The 24,265-nt window shown below is 43.8% G+C and overlaps 1 protein-coding gene and 1 pseudogene across 4 annotated transcripts; both read left to right on the top strand.

Moving 5' to 3' along the window:
• The first annotated feature begins 447 nt into the window (after nt 1-447).
• On the top strand, nt 448-22,907 carry LOC128615035 (glutamine-rich protein 2-like). 4 transcript variants are annotated; one of them, XM_053636856.1, is made up of 20 exons: nt 448-888; nt 1,182-1,259; nt 1,472-1,615; nt 2,390-2,635; nt 2,929-3,006; nt 3,229-3,415; nt 3,766-3,845; nt 3,928-4,085; nt 4,476-4,581; nt 4,677-4,910; nt 5,513-5,635; nt 5,725-5,799; nt 5,887-6,036; nt 11,404-11,525; nt 12,113-12,175; nt 12,293-12,349; nt 12,592-12,749; nt 13,584-13,703; nt 21,757-21,873; nt 22,303-22,907. In XM_053636856.1, exons 1-19 carry the CDS (start codon nt 559-561, stop codon nt 21,858-21,860), a joined length of 2,613 nt encoding a protein of 870 aa, XP_053492831.1. In that variant the 5' UTR covers nt 448-558; the 3' UTR covers nt 21,861-21,873; nt 22,303-22,907. The 4 variants fall into 4 exon arrangements, with proteins under 4 accessions (XP_053492831.1, XP_053492829.1, XP_053492833.1 ...); XM_053636854.1 differs by having other exon boundaries at nt 21,757-22,907; XM_053636858.1 differs by having other exon boundaries at nt 449-888; nt 1,472-1,576; nt 21,757-22,907.
• Nucleotides 14,174-15,966, top strand: LOC128615036 (EH domain-containing protein 4-like; annotated as a pseudogene).
• Nucleotides 22,908-24,265: the final 1,358 nt, after the last annotated feature.

The raw sequence follows: 24,265 nt of genomic DNA, 5'->3' as shown, positions 1-24,265 counted from the left end.
AAGAGATTTAAAAAAGTTAGTTTAATTCAATTTTAAGGTGGGGAAAGGATGGAAAACCATTTGCAAATGTTTGTTCATGAATGAAAAATTTACGTATAAAATGAAAAAATTAACCACATACTCCAGAGGTTTATTTTTAGTATCGCTGTAATGAAATAATATTTTTTTTATTATTTCATTTAATTAATTAATTTAATTAATTACATTAAATAATAAAAAAATAATAATTTAATTAATTTATTTTATTTTATTTTTTATTATTATTAAAAGCATGTGTAAAATTGGTAGAGTCAAAAATATGAGGACCTAGTTCAGATCAGAACTGTTTAGATATGCAGATGTCTCCTATGCCTGTTTACAAAAAAAAACAAAAAAACAACAACAAACAAAAAAAAAAACATGGGCTGTCTCTACGGTGACACATTCGAATTCGAGTAGTAGCTGACTGTGACGTCACGTGTTCGCGAATCATCAATTAATCAATCCGTCTGTATCTTAGACAGCAGACTGCTAGCAAGCAATTTTTTACAGAGACTGATTAACATATTCTGTACGAAAATGTCAGAAGTCTTAAAATTATTTGAACAGCTAAAGCAGTGCGACGACACTTATGAAGCGGGAAATGTAAACCTTAATGACCTTTACACTCAGCAGAGCAGTCTGCTGCACAACATCCTCTGTATGCTGGAGCGCCTTGAAGCCGAGAGAGAGGCAGCAGATGTGAGGAAAGCAGATGTCGGTGAGTCGCAGCTGGATGAGAAAAGCTCGAGTCATATTGATCAGCAGAAGGCGGCACAGGAGCAACTGTCCAGCGGTACAGAGATGCCGAGCCTCTCCACCTCGGACACGAGCGGACAAGTGGAGGACAGCGAGGAAGGAGTGTCCAAGGTAAGGACTCATTCTCTAGTTCTGTATCATCTGAACTCCTTTTACTGTCCAGCAGAAATGTAATACTACACTAATAACCTGATGTTTTCTACCCACTTTTATTCGTTGTTTAATTGACTCAAGAGAATTAACTCTCACTTTTGTAATGTAGCATAACCTGAACTTTACCAGTTACTGTCAGTTACTGTGATGTTGCTGTAATGTTTAATGGTTTGCCAAAGAAAGCTTCTTAGCGTAGAGACTTAAAATGAACCCACATCAGGTGTCTGAAGACCCATGTGTTCTGTTTTCAGTCTCTCATGCAAGACTTGGTAAAAGAGAATCAGGAGGTGAAGAAAGAAGTGGAGACACTTAAAAATCAGTTTAGTCAGGTGACCACATACATATACTTCACTCTTTTTTATCAATTACATCCAGCATACTGCAATTAATTGATTGCAGTATGAAATTATATTCTAATTTTCATCAAAATTAGAATATCATTTCATACTGCAATCAATTAATTTACACAGAATGTAAACACAGTTCAGTCACATAATAGTAGAATGCAAAAAAAATGAATCTGTTCATCTTGTTTTTCCAGTGTGTGACTTTGGAACAGGTGCAGGTCTTGCTAAGTCAGCGAGGTCTCCTGCTCTCTGTATCTGAGGGAGCCCTAAACCAGCTAGCTGTCCAGACCCAGTCCCAGGTCAGCAGTGAGGTTGAGCAGTTACATAAGCATTGCAGAGTAATTACTTACAATTGCATGAAAAACAACAATATGTAAATTGAACATTATTAACACACACATGTTTCAACAGGTTGACATGTCAGGGACACAGCAACTACAATTGTAAACATACATTAACATTCAGATTTTACAACACGGGGAAAACATCTAAATACATGGACTTTCTTAAATATTTCTTCAAGTTAGTTAAGGGATCTTAGGGTTTTTGGTCTTTGTAAAATAAAGAGATTTAAAAAAGTTAGTTTAATTCAATTTTAATGTGGGGAAAGGATGGAATACCATTTGCAAATCTTTGTTCATGAATGAAAAATTAACGTATAAAATAAAATAATTAACTACATACTCCAGAGGTTTATTTTTAGTATCGCTGTAATAAAATAATAATAATGTCTTTTAAACTAAAAGCATGTGTAAAATTGGTAGAGTCAAAAATATGAGGACCTAGTTCAGACCAGAACTGTTTAGATGTGCAAATGTCTCCTCTGCTTGTTTACAAAAAAAAAAACATGGGCTGTCTCTACGGTGACACATTCGAATTCGAGTAGTAGCTGACTGTTACGTCACGTGTTCGCGAATCAGAATTCTCAAATCACTGAATCAATCCGTCTGTATCTTACACATCAGACTGCTAGCAAGCAATTTTTACAGAGACTGATTAACATATTCTGTATGAAAATGTCAGAAGTCAGATATTTATTTGAACAGCTAAAGAAGTACAACAACTCTTTTGAAGCTGGAAATGTAAACCTTAATGGCCTTTACACTCAGCAGAGCAGTCTGCTGCACACTATCTTCTGTATGCTGGAGCGCCTTTGCGCCGAGAGAGAGACAGCGGATGGAAGGAAAGCAGACGTTGGCCGCGATGTCGGTGAGTCGCAGCCGGATGAGAAAAGCTCGAGTCATATTGATCAGCAGAAGGCGGCACAGGAGCAACTGTCCAGCGGTACAGAGATGCTGAGCCTCTCCACCTCGGTCACGAGCGGACAAGTGGAGGACAGCGAGGAAGGAGTGTTCAAGGTAAGGACTCATTCTCTAGTTCTGTATCATCTGAACTCCTTTTACTGTCCAGCAGAAATGTAATACTACACTAATAACCTGATGTTTTCTACCCACTTTTATTCATTGTTTAATTGACTCAAGAGAATTAACTCTCACTTTTGTAATGTAGCATACACTGAACTTTACTAGTTACTGTCAGTTACTGTGATGTTGCTGTAATGTTTAATGGTTTGCCAAAGAAAGCTTCTTAGCGTAGAGACTTAAAATGAACCCACATCAGGTGTCTGAAGACCCATATGTTCTGTTTTCAGTCTCTCATGCAAGACTTGGTAAAAGAGAATCAGGAGAGGAAGAAAGAAGTGGAGGCACTTAAAAATCAGTTTAGTCAGGTGACCACATACATATACTTCACTCCTTTTTATCAATTACATCCAGCATACAGCAATTAATTGATTGCAGTATGAAATGATATTCTAATTTCCATCAAAATTAGAATATCATTTCATACTGCAATCAATTAATTTACACAGAATGTAAACACAGAATATAACAGTTCAGTGACATAATAGTAGAATGCAAAAAAACTGAATCTGTTCATCTTGTTTTTCCAGTGTGTGACTTTGGAACAGGTGCAGGACTTGCTAAGTCCTCTGGTCTCTGTATCTGATGGAGCCCTGCACCAGTCCCAGGACAGCAGTGAGGTTGAGCAGGTCCCAGAGACACTGGAAGCTCTGGCAGACGTAGGGGAACTACAGGAGAAGCACGAGAGCCTGGAGGCTCGTGTGGAATGCCTGGAAGGTAACATGAGTATGCACCTAGTGGGACAACAGCAGCTAGGCTAGGGAATTTCCCAATATTGGCAGAATATAGAATTATATTTAATGTATAATTATATTATATGACTTCATATTAATTTGTAACCTTACAGTAATGTTGGAGCATGAATTCTTTCATGACTAGAGTTTGACAACTATGTTTAAAAAACGAAATACAGAGCGTCCTTGTATGAATCCACAAGTAATATATGGATTTGTCTGATATACTAGTCTTAGTGCCACTTTTCCTGCTGTGCATGTTTAGCTGGACAACCTGTCTAAATCTGGGCATGGAAAAGCATGTATTAATAATGTATTAAATTTTTTGCTTAGGAGAACGAGACGATATACTGGATCAGTTGAATCAACTGAAAACTCAGTTGGTGGATGCTGTAACGGTAGATAGAAAGAAGGTAATGAAAATACACTTACCCTTCTACACCTATACACACCTAACCACACACAAACACCTAACAGTGTAGATTATGATGGCAGGTATATGAGGTGGAGCCTTTGGACATGGGTCCAGTGAACGTTTCAGAAAGTTCAGGATTAGCTGAGGAGCTTGCCAAGTCTGAGGCGACACTCAGCCAGATCAGAGACAGTTTCAGTGGGCTAGAGCAGCAGCTTCATCTGCAAACAGCTGACATCAGGTAAATTCCATTCACAGGCCACAGGAAACAGCACTGGGAGCAGTTGTAGCCCCTTCACTTACTTTAATAATGCTAATATTAAGTTCTTTGTATTACTGTTAGTTAGCCAGGGGTACTTGGATGTGCAAATACACAAGTACATGTAAGATTTAACTCTGTGTAATCTGTGTAATGATGCCACAGCTATCTGTAGCCTGGAGCAAAGGGATCAAAATTGGCCATGGGATCCCTGAGATCAGGATTACATTAATGTCAAGAGAAATAAATGTGTATGTGAAAAACTGAACACAAAAAACAATTGTAGAGAATGGTTAGCGGTCCTCACTGGAACATTTGCCCATTATTTACATCCTCACAATTTTTCTTACACTATCACACACACTTTGACAGGAATGCAGTGCAGAAGCTTGAGGAAGAGGTGCAAAATATGAAGCAAGAACTGCTGGCCCTCAGATTGGAACAGAAGAGAAGCCCAGATAGTGAAATGCAGGATAAGGTCAGAAAGAGTAGAGAAAGATGAATTAATTGGTATAGTGCAGTCTTCTCACTTTTTGATATACTAAAGCCACTTTATTTGCTGTCTATCTGTAGCTGGACAGCCTCCAGTCCAAACTAGATTCTGTGATGGCATCCACAGCCTCTATGCTATCATCCAGCCTACCTCAGGAAGATCTGGATTCCACAGCAGGTCAGGAAGGTGCTGCTGAACCTGAATGGCTCTCAGGCATGGCGGATCTGAGCATGAAGATAAGCGAGCTCTTTCAGCAGGTTGAGAATCTGCAGAGCATCATTACTGATCTTAAGAAGCAAGAGAACACTGACACAGTGAGTACAGACACACAACCTTGTATCATTTATACGTTTGCACAGTCATAAACAGAATGGTATATATTTATTAAAAACCTTGTTTGTTTTCATAGGGTTGATACTTTTTAATACTTTTTAGATACTTTTTTATTTCTGGTTGCACTGCCATAATTTTGCATATCAGTCAGTATTGGTAGTAATCCTCGTAAGCTCTAAGTTTCACCAACATCTGTTTTTATGTGGGGCGGCACAGTGGCACAGTAGGTTGCATTGCCACATCACAGATTCAGAAGAGGTTTGGGGGTCCTGGGTTTGAGCCTGAGGTCACAGGTTACTGTCTATGTTGTCTCTGTTTGCATTTACTCTATGTTCTTAGGTTTACTCCCACCTCTCCAAATCATGCCAGTAAGATAAATTGCCTCTAGGTGTGAGTGTGTGATCAATATTACAATATAATAAACTCTTGCATCCCATCCATGATGTGTTCCCGTTTCATACCCAGTGTTCCTGGGAGAGGGATAGGCTCCAGATCCACTGCAACTTTAATCAAGATAAAACAGTTACTGAAATTGAGTGAGTGAGAGTGTGTTTTTATGTGTATTTGTTTGTGTGTACCCCAGACCTCAGAGTTGACAAGTGATGTGCAGGGGGCTGTTCTACAACTCCAGGCTGAGTTCGAGAAGCTCCGCGGTACAACCACCCAGCTGATGAAGGATCACACGCAGGAACAAAGTCACATTGAGGTAAGGAATACTGCACCAGACTGGCACTGGTGTACCATTATTATAGACTTAGAAAAATACATGTACTAATTAATATGCTTCTCTCTCAGCACCTGTACAAGACTATGAAGGAGCTGGATGAGAAGAAGGCAGACAAGAAGGCAGTGAAAATTGTAAAAAGCATTGTGAGTGTCTTAAATTGTAACACATTATCAAATACCAAGACCATCCAATGTCATTTTCAATGACTGAAACTGTTCTCCCTCATTCAGAAAGCAGACATGCAGGCACTGGATACCAAGGTCCTCCAGTGTGATACAAAAACAGTGATGCTGAACAGGACATTTCAGGATCTACTGACTGGACATGAGGATCATTGTCATCAGGTTACTGAGAAGATCTTCAGGGAACTGGATTGCAAGGTGAACAGAACAGATCTGTGACTTAACATGAAAAAGCTTCTTTTTTGGGGTCCTGCTGAAGCACACCCACACTAGCTTGTCAAAATATCATTGTATAGATTTCCCATTCGTGTCAAAATTATTTAGTGATGTCACATACCGTGGTTGAAGATGGAAGCAGATGCAGGTGACAGAATCAGGCAGAATAATCCAAAGGAAATAGACAAAGTTCGTGGTCGTGAAACAGGCAGGCGTCAGGCGATCAGGCAAACAAACAAAACAGGGTAAGGCAGAAATCGAGGTCGGGGACGAAAACACTGGTCAAAGTTACTTTGTCAAAACACGAGAATAAGGCTTGGATAACGGCAGAGAACAAGTCAACTGAACGTTTACTTCGCAAAGTCTGTTTGCATCCAAAGTCTCTTAAGTGCTGTGGTGAGAGTGTGTGTGTGATTGGATGCAGGTGTGTGTGATTAGAACTCCGGGGAAGGTGAGCGCATGCGTGTGTGGGAAGTGTAGTCCTCAGCAGCCATGTTTGTAGTTAGCGGTGTTTCCCGGGAAACCGAGTCATGGCTGGGCTGAGATATGACAGAACCCCCCCCCCCCCCCACCCACCCAAAGGGCTCACTCCGGGAGCAGAGTCCTTTCTGGTTCTCCCCCGGGGTCGAGGTCCTGGAAGTTCAGGGTGTGATGCGTGGAAATCCTTACAGAGCTGCGGGTCCAGGATGTCTTGCGCCAGAACCCAGCATTGTTCTTCTGGCCCGTAGCCCTCCCACTCGATTAAATATTCCAGCTTACCCCTCCTGCGCCTAGAGTTAAGGATACTCTTGATAAGGTAGGCAGGTTGCCCATCGATCTCCAGTGGTACAGGAGGGGTTTCAAAGGGCACCTCCGTGGCTAGAGGTCCTGAGATGATGGGCTTGAGTCATGACACGTGGAAGGAGGGAGCTATGCGACTGTGTCAAGGTAGTTCCAGACGGTTAGTGACCTCATTGATCTGCTTGATGACCTTGAATGGCCCTGTGTACTTTGGGGTGAGTTTCTTGCAGCCATGTGGTTGTCTCAAGTCCTTGGTGGACAACCAGATCCTATCGCTGGGCTGGTACTGTGGATGCTCACTGTGGCGGCAATCAGCTTTGCGCTTGTAGGTGTGTGCCGTCTGTCTCAGGCGCTGGTGTGTGTTGGCCCAAACCTGTTCGCTCCTCTGGAACCACTGATCCACTGCTGGTGATTCCGTGAGGTTAGCATTCCAGGGGAACAGTGGGGGTTGGTAACCTAGCACACACTGGAACGGTGTGAGACCTGTGGCTGAGTGACGCTGCAGAATGTTCTAAGGAAACGGCCTATTTCTTGGTTGGCTCATTCCACTTGACCGTTGGCTTGTGGATGATAGCCAGAGGTGAGGTTGACTGTGATCCCCATTTTTTCCATAAAACTAGACCATACCCTTGATGTTAATTGCGGTCCTCGATCACTGACTACTTCTTCCGGGATGCCAAAGTACCTGAACACATGCTGAAATAGTAACTCAGCTGTCATAAAGGTGGTGGGCAGGGCGTGTAGTGGAATGAGCCTTACTGACTTCGAAAATTGGTCCACCGTCACCAGTATGGTGGTGTTACTCTGGGACTCGGGTAGGTCTGTAACAAAGTCAATGGCGATATGGGACCAGGGGCGTTCCGGTACGGGTAGGGGCTTGAGCTTACCGGCCGGGAGTGTCCGTGGAACTTTACATTGAGCACACGATGAACATGACACCATTACTCTGTGTACCTCCCTCTCCATATTAGGCCACCAGTACTTCTTCCACAACAGATGGTAGGTGCGTTGTGCGCCTGGGTGACCTGTGGCAACCGCCGTGTGGGCCCAGGCAATGAGTTCCTGTCGGTACCGCTCGGGCACAAATCATCTTCCTGAAGGGCATGTTGCTTGAATCTGTGACTTGGGAATGTTTTCTAGTGTTTGATCCAGCTCCCACTCCAGGGCACTAATAATACAGGAGGGGGGTATGATGTACTCCTTGTGGTTCCTCAGAACCTCAGTGCTGCCAGATGAGACAGGGTGTCAGCCTTAGTGTTCTTGGATCCGGGTCTGTACGACTGGGTGAACTGGAACCTGGCGAAGAATAGTGACCATCGGGCTTGACGGGGTGATAACCTCTTGGCGGTATGTAGATATTCTAGGTTCTTGTGGTCGGTGAATATGACGAAGGGGTGTGTAGCTCCCTCCAGCCAGTGTCGCTATTCTTCCAGGGCTAGCTTAACGGCCAAGAGTTCTCTATTGCCCACATCGTAGTTTCGTTCTGCTGGTGATAGTTTCCGTGAAAAGAATGCCAAGGATGGAGCTTGGGCTTCTCTCCGAAACACTGTGAGAGGATGGCTCCTACGCCTGTCTCTGATGCATCGACCTCCACCACAAACGGCTTGGACGGGTCTGGGTGCTTGATAATGGGGACAGTTGTGAAGGCCTTCTAGAGCTGATCTAGAGCTAGATTCCATGGCAGGCGTTTGGGCTTTCCTTTCAACAAGGACGTCAGTGGGTGTGCTATGGAGCTGAAATCTCAGATGAAACTACTGTAGAAATTTGCAAAACCCAGGAATCTCTGTAGCTCCTTCACGGTTGCTGGCGTGGTCCATTCTACCACTGCTTTCACTTTAACTTGGTCCATGGTAACCCCCTCAGGACTGATGATGTACCCCAGAAACGAAATGGTGTCCTTATGGAACTCACATTTTTTGGCTTTGACATAAAGCTGGTGCTGGAGTAGTCTTTGCAGGACCTTCCGGACATGGTGAACATGCTCCTCCTTGGAACTGGAATAGATCAAGATATCGTCGATGTACGTGATCACGGTATGTCCCAGCATGTCCCTTAGGACGTTGTTTATTAAGCACTGGAAAACTGAGGGAGTGCTAGAGACCCCATACGGCATTACCAGGTATTCATAGTGACCGGAGGTGGTACTGAACCCCATCTTCCACTCATCTCCCTCTCTGATCCGGACCAGGTTGTATGCACTGCGGAGGTCCAGTTATGTGAAGATGGTGGCAGCACGAAGTTGTTCTAGGGCAACTGGTACTAACGGGAGAGGGTAGCAATACTTGATACAGCACTGATTAGAGCCCTCCTCCCTTCTTGTCCACAAAGAAAAGTCCTGCGGAGGCGGGGGATGTAGAAGGTCTTATGTAACCCTGCTGTAGTGCCTCCTGGATGTACTTCTCCATAGCTCTCTGTTCAGTTTGTGATAATGGGTAAACCCTTCCTCAGGGTGGTGTAGTTCCCGGAAGCAGATCTATGGCACAGTCGTAGAGCCAATGAGGTGGTAATCCACTAGCCCTTTCCTTGCTAAACACCTCGCTGAGGTCCAGGTACTCAGGTGGAATGTGGACTGTGGCGGTTTTATCCAGGCTCTCGATGGAAGTGGTCGCTAGGGTGATCACTGGTGTCTGAAGGCAATGGTTTATGCAGTGGGGGGACCAGTGTGTGATCTCCTTGTAAGTCCATGAAATACCTGGGTTGTGTTGTTCCAACCAGGGGAGGCCTAGAACCACTGGATGTCTGGCGGACACCGTGACACTGCTCTCCTTATGGAGTGCGCTGGTCTGGAGGTTGAGTGGCTCAGTACAATGAGTGATGACCCCCCCCCCCCAGGGGGGCCCAATCAATGGCTTGAATCTGGCGTGGCTGATTAGTGGACGAACGGGGATGTTGTGCTGCTGTACGGTGGTCTGGTCAATGAAATTCCCTGCCGCTCCTGAGTCAATTAGTGCTTCTAAAGTACAAGACAGTCCTGAGTATTCCACTATGACAGGTAGCAAAAATGCAGGTTGAGATACGCTCTGGGTTGAAGGACCCAAACTCACCCCTGGCTGATGTGGTTTAGTCGTTCCGTTGCCTCCTAGGTCACGGCGCTGCTTCAGAGGGCACTGTCTGACGAAGTGCTTCACCTCACCGCAGTAGAAGCAACGAAAATTGCGACGCCGTCTCTCTCTCCTCCGCGTTGACCCGGCACGCCCCAGCTGCATGGGTTCAGCGGGGAGACTTTGCACCGCAACCGCAGCCTCGCTGCGTACAGGGTGGCGGCTCTGTAGAAGGCGATCTAGGTGGATAGCCAGGCTAATGAGGGAATCGAGGGTTAGTTGGTCATCGCGACAGGCCAGCTCTGTCACTATAACCGGGTTCAATCCCTGGCGAAACAAAGTCTAAGAGCAGGTTGGTTCCATCCGCTCCTGGCAGCGACAGTGACATAATCCGCAATGCAGCGTGTACCTTGCTTTAGGGTAAGCAGTTCCTCCCCTGTCTCCTTGTTGTCTGGAGAGGGATCAAAGATGACCCGAAAGCGATCTGTCAGCTGTTCCAGGGAAGTGATGGTGCTGTTTCCCTGCTCCCATTCAGCTGTGGCCCAGAGTAAAGCTCTCCCGGTCAACAGCTCCATGAAGTGGATAATTCTCTGACTCTCCGGCATTCCTGGGTAGCTCGAGAAAAACAGGGAGCACTGGAGGAGAAAACCCTGACAGCGTGCCGGATACCCGACATATTTCTCCAGCTCCAGTATGGGAGGAAAATGCACAGTGGTCGGTGTAGCGACCGGTGCGGCTTGAACGTGGTGCGGCTTGAACCACCTGCTCAGTCAGGTTGGCTAGCTGTTGTTTCTGGTCGCTGATCATTCTACCGTGGCCTTCAACGGCTTGACGCCACAGCGGATCGCCCGCTGCTTCCATAGGAAGGCGAAGTAATCTGTCACGTACCATGGTTGACGACGGAAGCAGATGCGGGTGACAGAATCAGGCAGAATAATCCAATGGAATAGACAAAGTTCGTGGTCGAGAAACAGGCAGGGGTCAGGCGATCAGGCAAACAAACAAAACAGGGCAAGGCAGAAATCGAGGTCGGGGACGAAAACACTGGTCAAAGTCACTTTGTCAAAACACGAGAATAAGGCTTGGATAACAGCAGAGAACAAGTCAACTGAACTTTTACTTCGCGAAGTCTGTTTGCATCCAAAGTCTCTTAAGTGCTGTGGTGAGAGTGTGTGTGTGATTGGATGCAGGTGTGTGCAATTAGAACTCCGGGGAAGGGGAGCGCGTGTGTGTGGGAAGTGTAGTCCTCAGCAGCCATGTTTGTAGTTAGCGGTGTTTAGTCGTGGATGGGCTGAGATATGACAAGTGATTGCTTGGTCTAGCACATTTGATTTTACTCAACAAGCCATTTGTAAGGTAAACCATATGCTACAGCAAAAAGAACAGTAAATGTGCACTGCTGCAGCTCTCCTTAACTAGGAGTGACACATTTTATAGTCTGTAAAAAGTATTTGTTAATTTGTAAGTAAAAACAAACAAAAACTGTTCATATACATCTGATTGTAATGTTGTGTCTGTTTGGTTTCAGTTGAACCACACTGAGCTGGATCTTCTGAAGAAGCAGCTAGAGCTAGATTGTCAGATGAGAATTCACAAGGAGCTACAGCAGCAACGTGCCCCAGAAAGTGATGATGCAGCTGGTCTCAAGAAGTGAGTAATGCAAACAATGTCAGTCTGTTTACGTGAAAGAATCCTTCATAGCTTCTCCCTCTATAGCCAGACTCTAAAAGATGCTGCTATATTACCATGTGGATTTTCTGCTCACTTGTATAGTATGTGATTGCCCCATTTAAGCCAAGATAGTTTCTTCTGTGCCATTGTATTTTCCATTTTTGATTGAACTATTGGAACAAGTGGTTTCAGACCAAATTTCGTACCTCATAATGATCAGTAAACTGTACAAACCTTTTCCATCGGGCTTTTGGACACTCCACTTCACAGAAACAGCGTTGCTGATTAACAACCTGCTGTATTCTGCTGATGCAGGGAAATTCTCATTTTAGTTGTCTATGGTATTTGATGCTCTATGACATAATAATAAGACAAAACTTCAACAAATGCATTTATTTCATACAGACCAGATAACTGAGATGCTGTTCTGTTTGCTGTTTAGATAAAATGTATATGAAGGATACAGTACATAAAAAAATACATTACTATATTATTATTATATATAAAACACATAAATATATTATTATTATTTTTATTATTATTATTAATTTACTTCTTCCTAACAGACAGCTGACGAACTTCAACTGCCTCTCCTGTGACCGCTGTGTCGAAATAAATACTACTGGACCGTATGTTTGCTTTTTGAACTTTAAATCCATTCAAATGTATTCCACATGAATGAGTACTATATATTTATACTCGGTCCTGTCCTGTGCGTTATCCTCTCTTTTGCTGGATGCTCTCAGACGCTTGCGGGTATTGCCTGAGCTTCCAAGTTTACCCGCTCCAAAGGGCCATAGGAGGTAAAGAGAATTTTTTTAATAGTTTGTTTCCTGGTTAAAATAATAGCATGAATAGGTGGAAAGAATTGCAACGAGAACAGCAATCAACTGACAAACAAGAAAAGTAACACAAAAATTTTACCCTTATACAATGAAGTTCTGCTTATTCTACAGAAACCTTAAATCCTACTTTCTATGCCCATACTCCACCTTCCTACAATTTCTGCTTCAGTAATTAATCTTCAGCCTTTTTACTTTCCCAGGCTGAGGACATACACTAACCTGGACCAGTATGAGCAATCACCTACAGAGTGGAGTATGGAACAAACCATGATTTTCAGAGTGAGTGACGGCTGTGGTTTCGATGGGCATATCTACAATACTAGTGAAGTGAGAGTGCCCACCATCTCCCCCAAAAAAGGCAAGATCCCCTTTATTCCTTAATACACATTCATACACACTCATAATGTGATAATGAGTTATAATGAGACAATCAGAAGCAGCACGTGAAAATTCTTAACTAGGCCCTTGAATTTTGCAATCACATAATAGTAAATATGGCATTGTATGTTAAAAGATTTAGAATGGGTCCACTCATATTTTTGTGTTTTCTTGCACCTTGTTCTTTTGAGCAATAATTCCCCTTTTTCTCTCTGTAGTTGGCAAAACACAAACAGAGACACATTTTATACAAGGACAATCTTATAGAAATAAGTTGTAATGTCATAATGTTATGATAAAATATTACAAGATTTGTAATATGAAAAGATTATTTTTACGGAAATCTTATTTTTTACTGATTAATATCTATAAATACGTATATGGATGTTAATCAAGGATAAAGTCTGTGATACCCTAAGCAAACCTGATAGAATTAAACATCTGCTATACACTTCATCTAGATTGAAAGCATCTTGTAAAATGGTCCAGAAAACAGCAGCAGCTGCTGCTACAAATTATGAACTCATTCATGGACCCTGTCTCATCATTTCTGAGATTTGATTTCTATATAATCTAGTATTCCAGTTTCCTAATCAAAGTGATCACCCTGATGTAAAAAATACATTGTGAAAAACATTCCAGCTGTTCCTGTGTTCTATCCTTCACCATTAGTCTTTACTTTTATTGCATATTCATCAGTGCCACTAAAATGTAAATTGGATTTAACTCTCACACTTCACAAGTAAGCTATTGTTCAAAGTTAGATTTGATTCCCTCTTTGAAAGTTTGTACTATTGTGTTTGTGTCACTACAGGCTACTGCAAAAACAAGGAGATGGTTAACCGCAGTCAGTTGCTGACACCTAGTGGAAGAAAGTCTAGCCGGCTATTGCCATTAAGACCGCAGCAACCCGAGACCCAACTCATCTGCTATGGTACGTTCCAGACACACACCAACATGAACACTTAAAAGGCTTGTTTTAGACCTTGGAGTAAATTGCTTAAGGTTCCAAAAACAGTCTGACACTGCAGAGTAAAAATGTCTGCTGTGTGGAAATGTTTCATGTTTTCAGAAGAGAAAAATAGAATTTCATTTTGCAACAAATGTATAGTGAGTTTCACAGAGGGGAAAACGCAAATAGTCTTAAAGGCAATACCACTAATCTAATCAATTATCTAAAAACTCATCATTCTAGTGATATATTAAAAAAAATATATGGAATAGCTAGCATTAGCAAGAAAAATAAGGAGCAGCAGCACTGGGGTTTGTCCAATGGCCACTTGAAAATAGGACAGTCCAAAAGCTAAAACCATGACAGACAAAATCAAAAGTTTATGGCTCTTGGTTCAGGTGACGGCAGCCCCGCTGGACGCACGGGCGGAGAAACACAGAAGCAACATTTATCCCCTTGCTACAGAAAAGAGAAGTCTAGTTGCACAATACTGTTGGAAAGGGGGAAAAAAACAGATCAGCATTATGTTCAGCTGGGTGAACAAGGAGCAGGGTGGAAGAAACAAGGAGGGCGACATGATTCAAACGGTCACCGAGGGACTTTAAAGTCTTTACAGTAAAAAATTACTGCCTTTGGAGGAAGCCTACCTTTTCTATGACTTCCACTCACTCACGGTGCTGGAAGAAGCGGATTTTCAGAGCAAGCCAATGGTCCTTTTGGTGGGACAGTACTCCACAGGAAAGACCACTTTCATAAGGTATTTGCTAGAGCAAGATTTTCCCGGTATGCGGATAGGACCCGAGCCGACGACAGATGGCTTCATTGCTGTGATGTACGGGGAGACCGAGGGAGTTATACCTGGAAATGCGCTGGTGGTGGACTCCAAGAAACCTTTCCGGAAGCTTAATGCCTTTGGAAACGCCTTTCTGAACAGGTTCATCTGCTCTGAGGTCCCCAAACAAGTCCTACAGAGCATTAGCATCATTGACACACCGGGTATCTTGTCTGGAGAAAAACAGCGTATTAGCAGAGGCTATGATTTCTCTGAAGTTCTGCGATGGTTTGGTGAGCGTGTCGATCGCATTATCCTCCTCTTTGATGCCCACAAGCTGGATATCTCTGATGAGTTCTCTGAGGCTATCAGGGCCTTCCGTGGCCAGAATGACAAGATCCATGTGGTTCTAAACAAGGCTGACCAGGTGGACACACAACAGCTGATGTGTGTCTACGGGGCCCTGATGTGGTCTCTGGGCAAAGTTATCAACACCCCGGAGGTGGTGAAGGTGTCCCTGGGCTCCTTCTGGGCTAAGCCCCTGCAGAACACAGACAACCGACGGCTCTTTGTGGCTGAAGCACAGGAACATCTTCCGGGACATCCAGGCCCTGCCACGCAATGCTGCACTGCGTAAGCTCAACGACCTCATCAAAAGAGCCAGACTTGCCAAGGTGCATGCCTATATCATCAGCTATCTGAAAAAGGAGATGCCTTCTTTGTTTGGGAAAGAAAAGAAGAAGGAGGAGTTGATTGCACACTTACCTGAGATCTATCAAATGCTGCAGAGAGAACACCACATCTCACCTGGAGATTTCCCCAACGTCAACAAGATGCAGGAATAACTCATGCACTACGACTTCAGCAAGTTCCCCTCCCTGAAAATGAAGCTAATTGAATCAGTGGACAAGATGCTGGGCAGCAAGATTGCACAGCTGATAAACATGATCCGGGAGGAGGAAGGCAAACAGCGAGCTCCGACAGTGATGGCTCTGAGGATGGACCATTTGGCCACGGCTATGGCAAGGGCATTAGTGCTGGAGGGGACACCAAGGACTGGATTGTGAGTCGTGACAAGCCACAGTATGATGAGATCTTCTACACACTGATGCCCATCAACGGTAAGGTGACAGTGCAAAGAAGGAGATGATGAACTCACGCCTGCCCAACACCGTGCTCGCAAAGATCTGGAAGCTGGCCGACTGTGACAGGGATGGCATGCTGGACGATGAGGAGTTCGCCCTGGCTCAGCACCTCATAAAGATCAAACTGGAGGGATACGAGCTGCTCTCAGAGTTACCGCCCCACCTAGTGCCCCCCAGCCACAGGAAGAACCCCACTGCAGACATCCTGTACAACCACCAGGATGACTAAGACCCCTCACCATATGACCACAGCTATTCATATATAAACTTTAGCCAACAACTCACATTGCAGCCTCAATGGGATGATTCAACCAAATGCTAACGTGGATAACAATAAATCAAATTTTCTGTTGCTAAAAAAAAAAAAAAAAAGTTTATGGCTCTTGATGAAGATTTTTAAGTGAAAAGGGCAGTGATACATGCACAGGGGCTGCACATATCACATATGCCGACAACATTCTCCAAAACAAATACTTGGACAGTAGAACATTACAAACAGATGCACGTGATAAGAGATAATGCTTGCAATATGGCTAAAACTATGGAGGAGTGTCTTGTTGCTAGCTTTGGCTGCATTGGACATACTTTACAGCTAGTTGTGAACGAAGGTGTACTGAGTCACCATAGCATCTCTGATTGCATAGAGAAAACTAGTTGGTCATTTCGAGCATTCCCATAGAGCCGTTGGGTAAAAAGTTGTGAAATTTGGCACTCTGATTGGAGACCTTCTATGGAACATTCTGACCAAATTTGGGACAAGAGCTGCCAACGCTGTAGCACCACCATTTGGTCAAATTTGATCTTAATTTGGAAGTATGCTTATGGTCATAATTTTTGAACCATGTGTCCAAAATTTAAAAGCCAGGCATCCCTGGATTCCCTGGGTTAAGGCAAGTTCAACGAATCATATTAGGTAAATTTCTGCCTAATTCGATTTTCTGCCATCTTGGATTTTGTCAAAAACGTTTTTTTTCTCTACTGCTCCTACAAATTTTGTCTAATCATCACCAAATTTGGCACATCATCTACCGATTAAACCTCACAAAAGAATTTTGAATACTCCAAATAGTTTGTTCGTAATGGGCCAAAGAATCTGACAGTGATGACACCAAACAGGAAGTGAAGCTGTATCTTTGCTGACACAAAACTTGTTAGTCGTGTTCAGGACCATGACCTGAGCATATGCAACAGATTTCGTGCCAATTACACCTAGTGATCGTCTGGGTTACACATGTAATCCTGTTCCCTGAAAAGGGAACGAGACGTTGCATTTAGCATAACAGTATGGGAAGCGCCCTTGCGCGCGTGACCGGTATCTGAAGCTTGTGTAAAATCATGCCTCTACTTATAGGCCTGCCATGATCAGGTGACGTGGCAATTAAGCATGTCACATGATATATATATGGCACCTGTGAACCATGCCGCCAGCCTCTATTATCTGAAGTGAAGACGCAATTCACAGGCCTGCCCTGGTATGACAAAGCTAAGCAACGTCTCACTCCCTTTTCAGGGAACAGGGTTACATGCGTAACCCCGACGTTCCCTTTCAAAGGGAACTTCGACGTTGCATTTAGCATAACAGTATGGGAACGGGAATACCCACTCCGTCATACCGAGGGTACGGTCTGTTCAAAAAGACCCAAGCCCGAGGGTCACTGCAAGACACTCGAGCCCGGGGTGGAAAGAATATCCAGGCTGTAATAACGAATGAATGTGTGTGGCATAGACCATCCTGCAGCAGCACACACATCCTGCAAGGACAAAGCCTTCGACCGCCCTAGTGGAATGAGCTCTTATGCCCAGAGGCATAGTGAGACCGCGCGCCTCATAAGCCATAGAGATTGCTTCCACTATCCAATTAGAGATGCGCTGCTTTGACACAGCATCACCTTTACTGTCGCTGCCAAAGCAGACCAGCAGCTGCTCCGACTTACGCCACTGGTCGGAGCGGTGGACGTAAGGACAGAGAGCCCCTACTGGACACAGCAGGTGCATCCTCTCTTGTTCTGGTGTGAGGAACGGAGGAGGGCAGAAAGCCTGCAACACCACAGGGTGGGCAGCCGATGTAGGCACTTTAGGAATATAATCTGGCAATCTGGCCTAGGATACAGGAAGGCATTGGCTAACCCAGGGGCAAAGTCAAGGCAGGAAGGGGCAATAGAGAGAGCTTGTAGATCTCCCACTTGCTTGAGAGATGTCAGGGCCAGCGGAAGACCTACCTTTAGAGTCAGAAGCTTCTCAGAGGCTGACTCTAAGGGCTCAAGCGGGGCCCCTGACAGACCTTCCAAGACCACCGAAAGGTGCCACGAAGGTATGCACGGTTTGCAGATGGGCCTCAGCCGTCTGACACCATACATGAACCTCGAAGTTAGAGGATGTTGCCCCACAGAGGCTCCATCAACAGGTGCATGGCTGGCCGAAACAGCGACCATGTAAACCCTGATTGTAGTAGGAGCCAGCCCCGCTGAGAAACGTTCTTGTAAGAACTCCAGGACTGTAGCTATTGTGCAGTTCACTAGGTCTAGCTGACGTTCCTCACACCACAAGACAAATACATGTCCATATACAAATGAGGGCCACTCCAAAGACCGTGAGCTGGACAGCCATTTAAGACTGCACCCCAGCCAGTGAGGGACGCGTCTGTCATTACCGTCTTGCGGTAAGGAGATGCCCCTAGAGTGTGACCCGAGGCTAGAAACTGCAGACACCTCCAAATACTCAGAGCACGTAGGCATCGCCGCGTGACACTGATTACTCTCAGAGGTTTCATCCGAGGATGAAACCCCTGACTTTTCAGCCACCACTGAAACGGTCTCATGTGCAATAGGCCCAACAGTATGACGTTGGCTGCTGCTGCCATAAGGCCCAACAGACTCTCGTAGAGACTGGAGGGGATGCCCAGACCTAGCTTTATCTTGCTCAAAGTTGATAGGATCGATCCTACACGTGTTGGGGATAGAAACGCCCTCATCGTAGTAGAATCCCATGTAACCCCTAGAAAAGTTGTCCTCTGCACTGGAGAAAGCATACTTTTCTTGAGGTTCAACCTAGCCCCGAGCTCCTCATGTGGGCGAGAACAACATCTCGATGTTGAACCACCTGTTCCCTGGATCATGCTAGAATTAACCAGTCGTCCAGGTAGTTTAGTACACGGATGCCGTGGAGTCGCAAGGGAGCCAGAGCAGCATCCATGCACTTTGTGAAGGTGCGAGGGGATAAAGCTAGCCCAAAGGGAAGAACCTGAAATTGGTATGTGTTGTCTCCAAACGCAAACCTCAGGAACTTCCTGTGACTGGGCGATATTCCTATGTGGAAATATGCACCTTTCAGATCTATCGTCACAAACCAGTCCTCGAACTGAATCTGTGGTATGGTAAGTTTGAGCGTCAGCATCTTGAACCTGTATGTCCGAAGAGTACGGTTCAGATGACGCAGATCTAAAATTGGCCGCATACTCCCTTATTTTTTGCGGACCAGGAAATAACGGCTGTAAAAAAAACCTCCCTCTCTTAGGGAACGGGGTACATGTTCTATGGCCCCTTTGTCCAAAAGGAAACTTACTTCCTGCGCTAACACTGGGCTCTGCTCTGTGCTGACAACTGTGGTGAGCACACCTCTGAACTGGGGGGGTCGAGCTCTGAACTGGACCCGGTAACCCTTTTCTATGGTAGACAGAACCCATGGAGACACATTTGGCAGTAGTTTCCATGTTGCCAAATGGTCTTTCAGTGATGTTAGCTTTTCCACATTCCGTTGGAGGGAAAGCATCAAATTTCCGTCGCCCTGTGACAGCCCGCTGACCAGAGAAGGCTGAAAACGTGAGATGGCCTTGGCCAGGGCAGGCCCTACAGTAGCACTGGGGGCTATCTGCCCTAACAACCTCACATCCCCTGAAACATCCCTCCGTGGCCCATCAGGACATTCCTTCCTTCCCTGCTTTGCTTTTATGATCATTCTTAGATCAGGCCTCTTAGTAGGCTGTGGCTGTGGCCGCATGGTCCCCCTGGCTCTCTGCGGGGGAAGGCGGGCTGCCACCCTCGCCTTCTGGCCTCCCTCACACTAGCGCTGGCCCGGGCTCCACTCATAGATGCCTGGGCAAACTCGACATGACGGGGAAGGAACTGGCTGAATGCCGCCGTTTGCTGTTTTGCCTCGCGAAACCTGTCGGCGATGGCATTAACCAAACAGGCCGCAAGGTTTAACGGGGCGTTCAGCAAGGAGACCTTATCTTTGTCCCCCATCCCTGAGAGGTTGAGCCATAGGTGCCTCTCCGCCACAACCAGGCTACCCATTGAATGGCCGATATGATGGGCCATTTGTTTGGTCGCCCAGAGAGATAAATCTGTGGCACGGCGCAGCTCTGCCACTTCCTCGGGCCCAATTCCCTCCCCAGTATCGAGCTCACTCAGCAGGTCTGCTTGGTAGGCCTGTAACACTGCCATTGTATGCAGTGACCCACAAGCAAGACCCACTACTGCATAGGCTTTACCCACCAACACCGAGGTGGCCTTACATGGCTTAGAAGGTAAAGTTGGCCTCCCTTAATTACCTGCTGTTGATGGAGAGAGGTGGCTCGCAAGTGCCTCCTCCACCTTCGGCATCACTAAATAGCCATGCTGCTCACTCCCCATGATGGCTGAGTAATCAGACGTCGCGGGGTTATAAACACGGCGAGTGTATGGTTTTCTCCAGAAGCGTGATATCTCATCATGCACTTCTGGAAAAAAGAGGAGTTTTCTGCGGTGTGAGGGAGCTTTATATTTATTTTCACTGGCGAGGAAGCGCTCATACATCCTGCTATGAGCCACTTACTCTTCCCCGGGCCAGTCTATATTCAACTTTTCAACTGCCCTAGTAATCACCTCAAGCAGCTCTTTATATGCTTGAGAGCTGCTGTCGGTTTTTGGTGCAGTGGCACCCTCTACCAACTCCTCGGAGTCAGCAAGGGTGTTTTGGCTTTCCATAGGGGAAGAGGAGTCGCGACGCAAGCTCCAAAGTCAGGCGGAGAGCCGGACCCGGCTCCTCTTCAAAATCCACACGAGAACCCCACGACCTTAGATCCGCGAGGCTCTGAAACCCAACTCCCTTCGGACAAGAAGAGAGCGAGCCGAGAGCAGAGCTGCCGAATTGTGAAATGTTCACAATGCTGACAGACAGACAGACCCCTCTAGGGCTGCTGTCGCATGCTCTACGCCCAAACACTTAACACAGAAAGCGTGTCCGTCTCCTCCCGTGATGAAACGGGAGCAAGGCGTAACACACTTTCTGAATTCTTTCTCGCTCATTCTTTCCCTCTCTTTTCTTTTCTTTTTTCTTTAAAAAAGGGATAGAAAAGTTTCGAGATTTTGAGAAACTATAGAGTAGAAATTAAGCGTTTTTTGTCACACAAACAACAGACATGCAGTCTCGCTGAAGATAATAAGGCTGGCAGCGTGGTTCACAGGTGCCATATATATATCATGCGATGCGCTTAATTGCCACGTCACATGATCATGGCAGGCCTATGAGTAGAGGCATGATTTTACACAAGCTTCAGATACCGGTCACGCGCGCAAGGGCGCTTCCCATACTGTTATGCTAAATGCAACATCTCGTTCCCTTTGAAAGGGAACAAAAGTTACAATAACGTTCAAAATGCTTACATCTAACTGCCTTTTTGCTACTCCTTTTACTCCTTTTTCCTTCTATCGTTTCAAGAGGTTGTGCTAAATTCACAGTTGTATGATTGTTCATGAACTATTGTAGTGTATCTGTGATTATGCAGCTCACCGAGTCTGAGTGCTTGGCCCCGGAAAATGCTGCTTGCAGCTTTAATTGTTTATTAATATCAATATCGGCTACAAGAAGGTGCTAATTATCAGTTATTGTATTGGCCCAATATCGGTGCATCCCTACAATAAATCATATATAATAAAAGTGATCAGATAGACAGAATAGAAAAGATAAAGCACATCAAATAAAAATCCAGTAAGGAATCCAAATAACAAGTGGATGTCCTCATTAAGGTTTAAAGAACCAAACTGGTAAAGTGCTGTAAAAACCGCATTGTGTACTCAGAAACACATTATTGTTATAATGATAATAATTCACTCTCTGACATGTACCTCTCATTTACCAGGTTCAAACTGCTTGGAGAAAGGTAAGCAATGGTTCATTGAGGACTCCATTCCACAGACCCTTCAGTGCCGTCAACCAAGAAAACCCGTTGGCAATAATAACTAAATAAATACACAAGGTAACATTTTACAATAACGGTACATTAGTAAATGGCAGTTACGTATGAGCTTATGTATTACATAATAGCTTATGTATTACATGTTCTGTTACACCCTCTTTACTGTCAGGGTGATGAGAATCACCTACAGTGGTGCTTGAAAGTTTGTGAACCCTTTAGAATTTTCTATATTTCTGCATAAATATGACCTAAAACATCAGATTTTCACACAAGTCCTAAAAGTAGACAAAGAGAACCCAATTAAACAAATGAGACAGTAATTTTATACTTATAAATGATCCAATATTACATACCTGTGAGTGACAAAAGTATGTGAACCTCTAGGATTAGCAGTTAATTTGAAGGTGAACTTATAGTCAGGTGTCATGTTTTCAATCAATGGGATGACAATCAGATGTGACTGAGCACCCTGTTTTATTTGATGAACAGGGATCTATCAAAGTCTGATCTTCAAACACATGTTTGTGGAAGTGTATCATGGCACGAACAAAGGAGATTTCTGAGGACCTCAGAAAAAGAGCTGTCGATGCTCAACAAAATGACTTGGGAGGCCGACTCAAAGACAATGATCAGAAACGTGGGCAAGTACAAAGATCAAAACCAGAATGCAGTAAACAATAACAACAGCTTGGTAATGACAGAACACTAGGGAAACTGAGCAATTACTTCGCCAAGAGGCTGTGTGAGTGATTGAGGTGCAGACAGTCATGTGACATGGTCAGGTGAGGTGCAGTGACTGATGGGAATCGTAGTCTCTAGTCCCTTTTCCGGTATTTATATAACAGTACATGTGATATGTCACTTTATTGGAAGCTCTCAGCATGCACACAAGAAGGAATGTAGGTTATTCTCTCTGCCACTGGCATTTAGGAGGGGTGAGACAGAAGGCTACTTGCTGTATTATTAAAAAATATCAAGTGATTCTTTATATGTACCATTATCATAAATTGTTACCTAATGTGATAGCTTGCTGCAGAAAAATGTACATAAAACGTGATATCTAATGTAATAAACAGTTTCCTCTCAAGTCTCAATCATTGAACAGTCGATAACTTCAAAAAACAAATCCGGTTTGCTCAGAAGGTCTATGGAGTATGATTTGAAGGAGTTTTTGGTGGGGAAAAATGTAATCCAAAGCACACTTCCAATTTAGATTGTTTAAAAGCCTTTATTTAAATGTCTATTTCATAGTAGAAAGATTTATTAAAAAAAAAAAAAAAGAGAGGGAATAATGGGCTGCAGATCCAAAGTCAATAACTTCACTTTGATATGGGAAACAAAAAGTTAAATCTCTAATGAAATCAGAAAAGACTCTGATGCTTGTATACACTTAGCACTGCTTGACTCTACAGTACACAATTATTAAAGAGAAATGATTCATAATCCCACTATCCAGTGTTGCCCAGATGAGGATTTCAGGGAGTTTTTCCTTGCCACCTTAGAAGGTTAATATGTTCACTTGATGTTTGAAGAACATAAAACAAATTTTTATATAAATGTATTTGCATTTATTCAAAACACACATCTTTTACAGACCATGTACAGAACAGAACATTATTCTGATTAAACCAAATCAACACCTAGGACAAACTGATGAATACTATGCTTTTGTTTCATTTTGGTTTTACAGTGCACCCAATAAAAATAAAATAAAAAATAATAATGAAAAGAAATTTCTAGAAAGTGAAAAAAAGCCTTGCTAGGAAATTAGTCTTATTTTTTGTGTAAAAAGCTAAACAATCTTGTCAAGCATGTTTTGCATTAAAAAGTAATCTAATTTTAAGAAATTATATCTAAAGTTGTCTTAATAAGATACTCCAACTAACATTGAGCTAGATTTAACCAGTAACAAGCTATAAGAATGGTTTGAATAATATTCCACTTGCACAACTTAAATTTTTCAATGAAGCAGCTATGTGTCATGGTTAATTGTAAAATATATATTAACAGGACTGATGTACATTTTATTATGAAAGAGTTGTAAATGTATGCATTGATTGGGGTTTCTACTGCAATACACGATTCAAATTCACTAAGAACATTTACTAAACTAATTTTTATTAGTATTTATCTTGAAACTGAATATTTAAAATAAAAAGTGCCTGTTGTAGGAGCCTTTGCTCCTATGTTCCCATGTTCTCTGCTAACATTAGCTGTAATTAATTTGTTGTAGTTACAAGAGAATGTTGGATGAATTAGACTAGCTTACACAGTTTATTTGAGCTATGACATGTTTCTATTATATTTTTAAGCACAACAGGCCAAGTAGAGTGTGATGTAGTGCTACAGAGACAACTGCCAGCTTTCCAAAATAACATTAACCGCTTGTCTAAAGTGAAGTAGTTGTCATGATACCATAAACATATCATATGATACTATACAAGCTGAAGTA

This window comes from Ictalurus furcatus, chromosome 11 (genome assembly GCF_023375685.1).
Source record: "Ictalurus furcatus strain D&B chromosome 11, Billie_1.0, whole genome shotgun sequence".
Taxonomy (NCBI): Eukaryota; Metazoa; Chordata; class Actinopteri; order Siluriformes; family Ictaluridae; genus Ictalurus; species Ictalurus furcatus.
Note: the sequence above shows the minus strand (reverse complement) of the source record. Positions and strands in the feature narration are given on the sequence as shown.

Bases quoted from the DNA above. Each gene is read 5' to 3' on its own strand.
- LOC128615035 (XM_053636856.1), top strand. From the start codon at position 559: ATGTCAGAAGTCTTAAAATTATTTGAACAGCTAAAGCAGTGCGACGAC. The intron at 4,086-4,475 runs GTAAATTCCATT...ACACTTTGACAG, and splicing joins CTGCAAACAGCTGACATCAG to GAATGCAGTGCAGAAGCTTG. The intron at 12,350-12,591 runs GTAAAGAGAATT...TTACTTTCCCAG, and splicing joins GCTCCAAAGGGCCATAGGAG to GCTGAGGACATACACTAACC.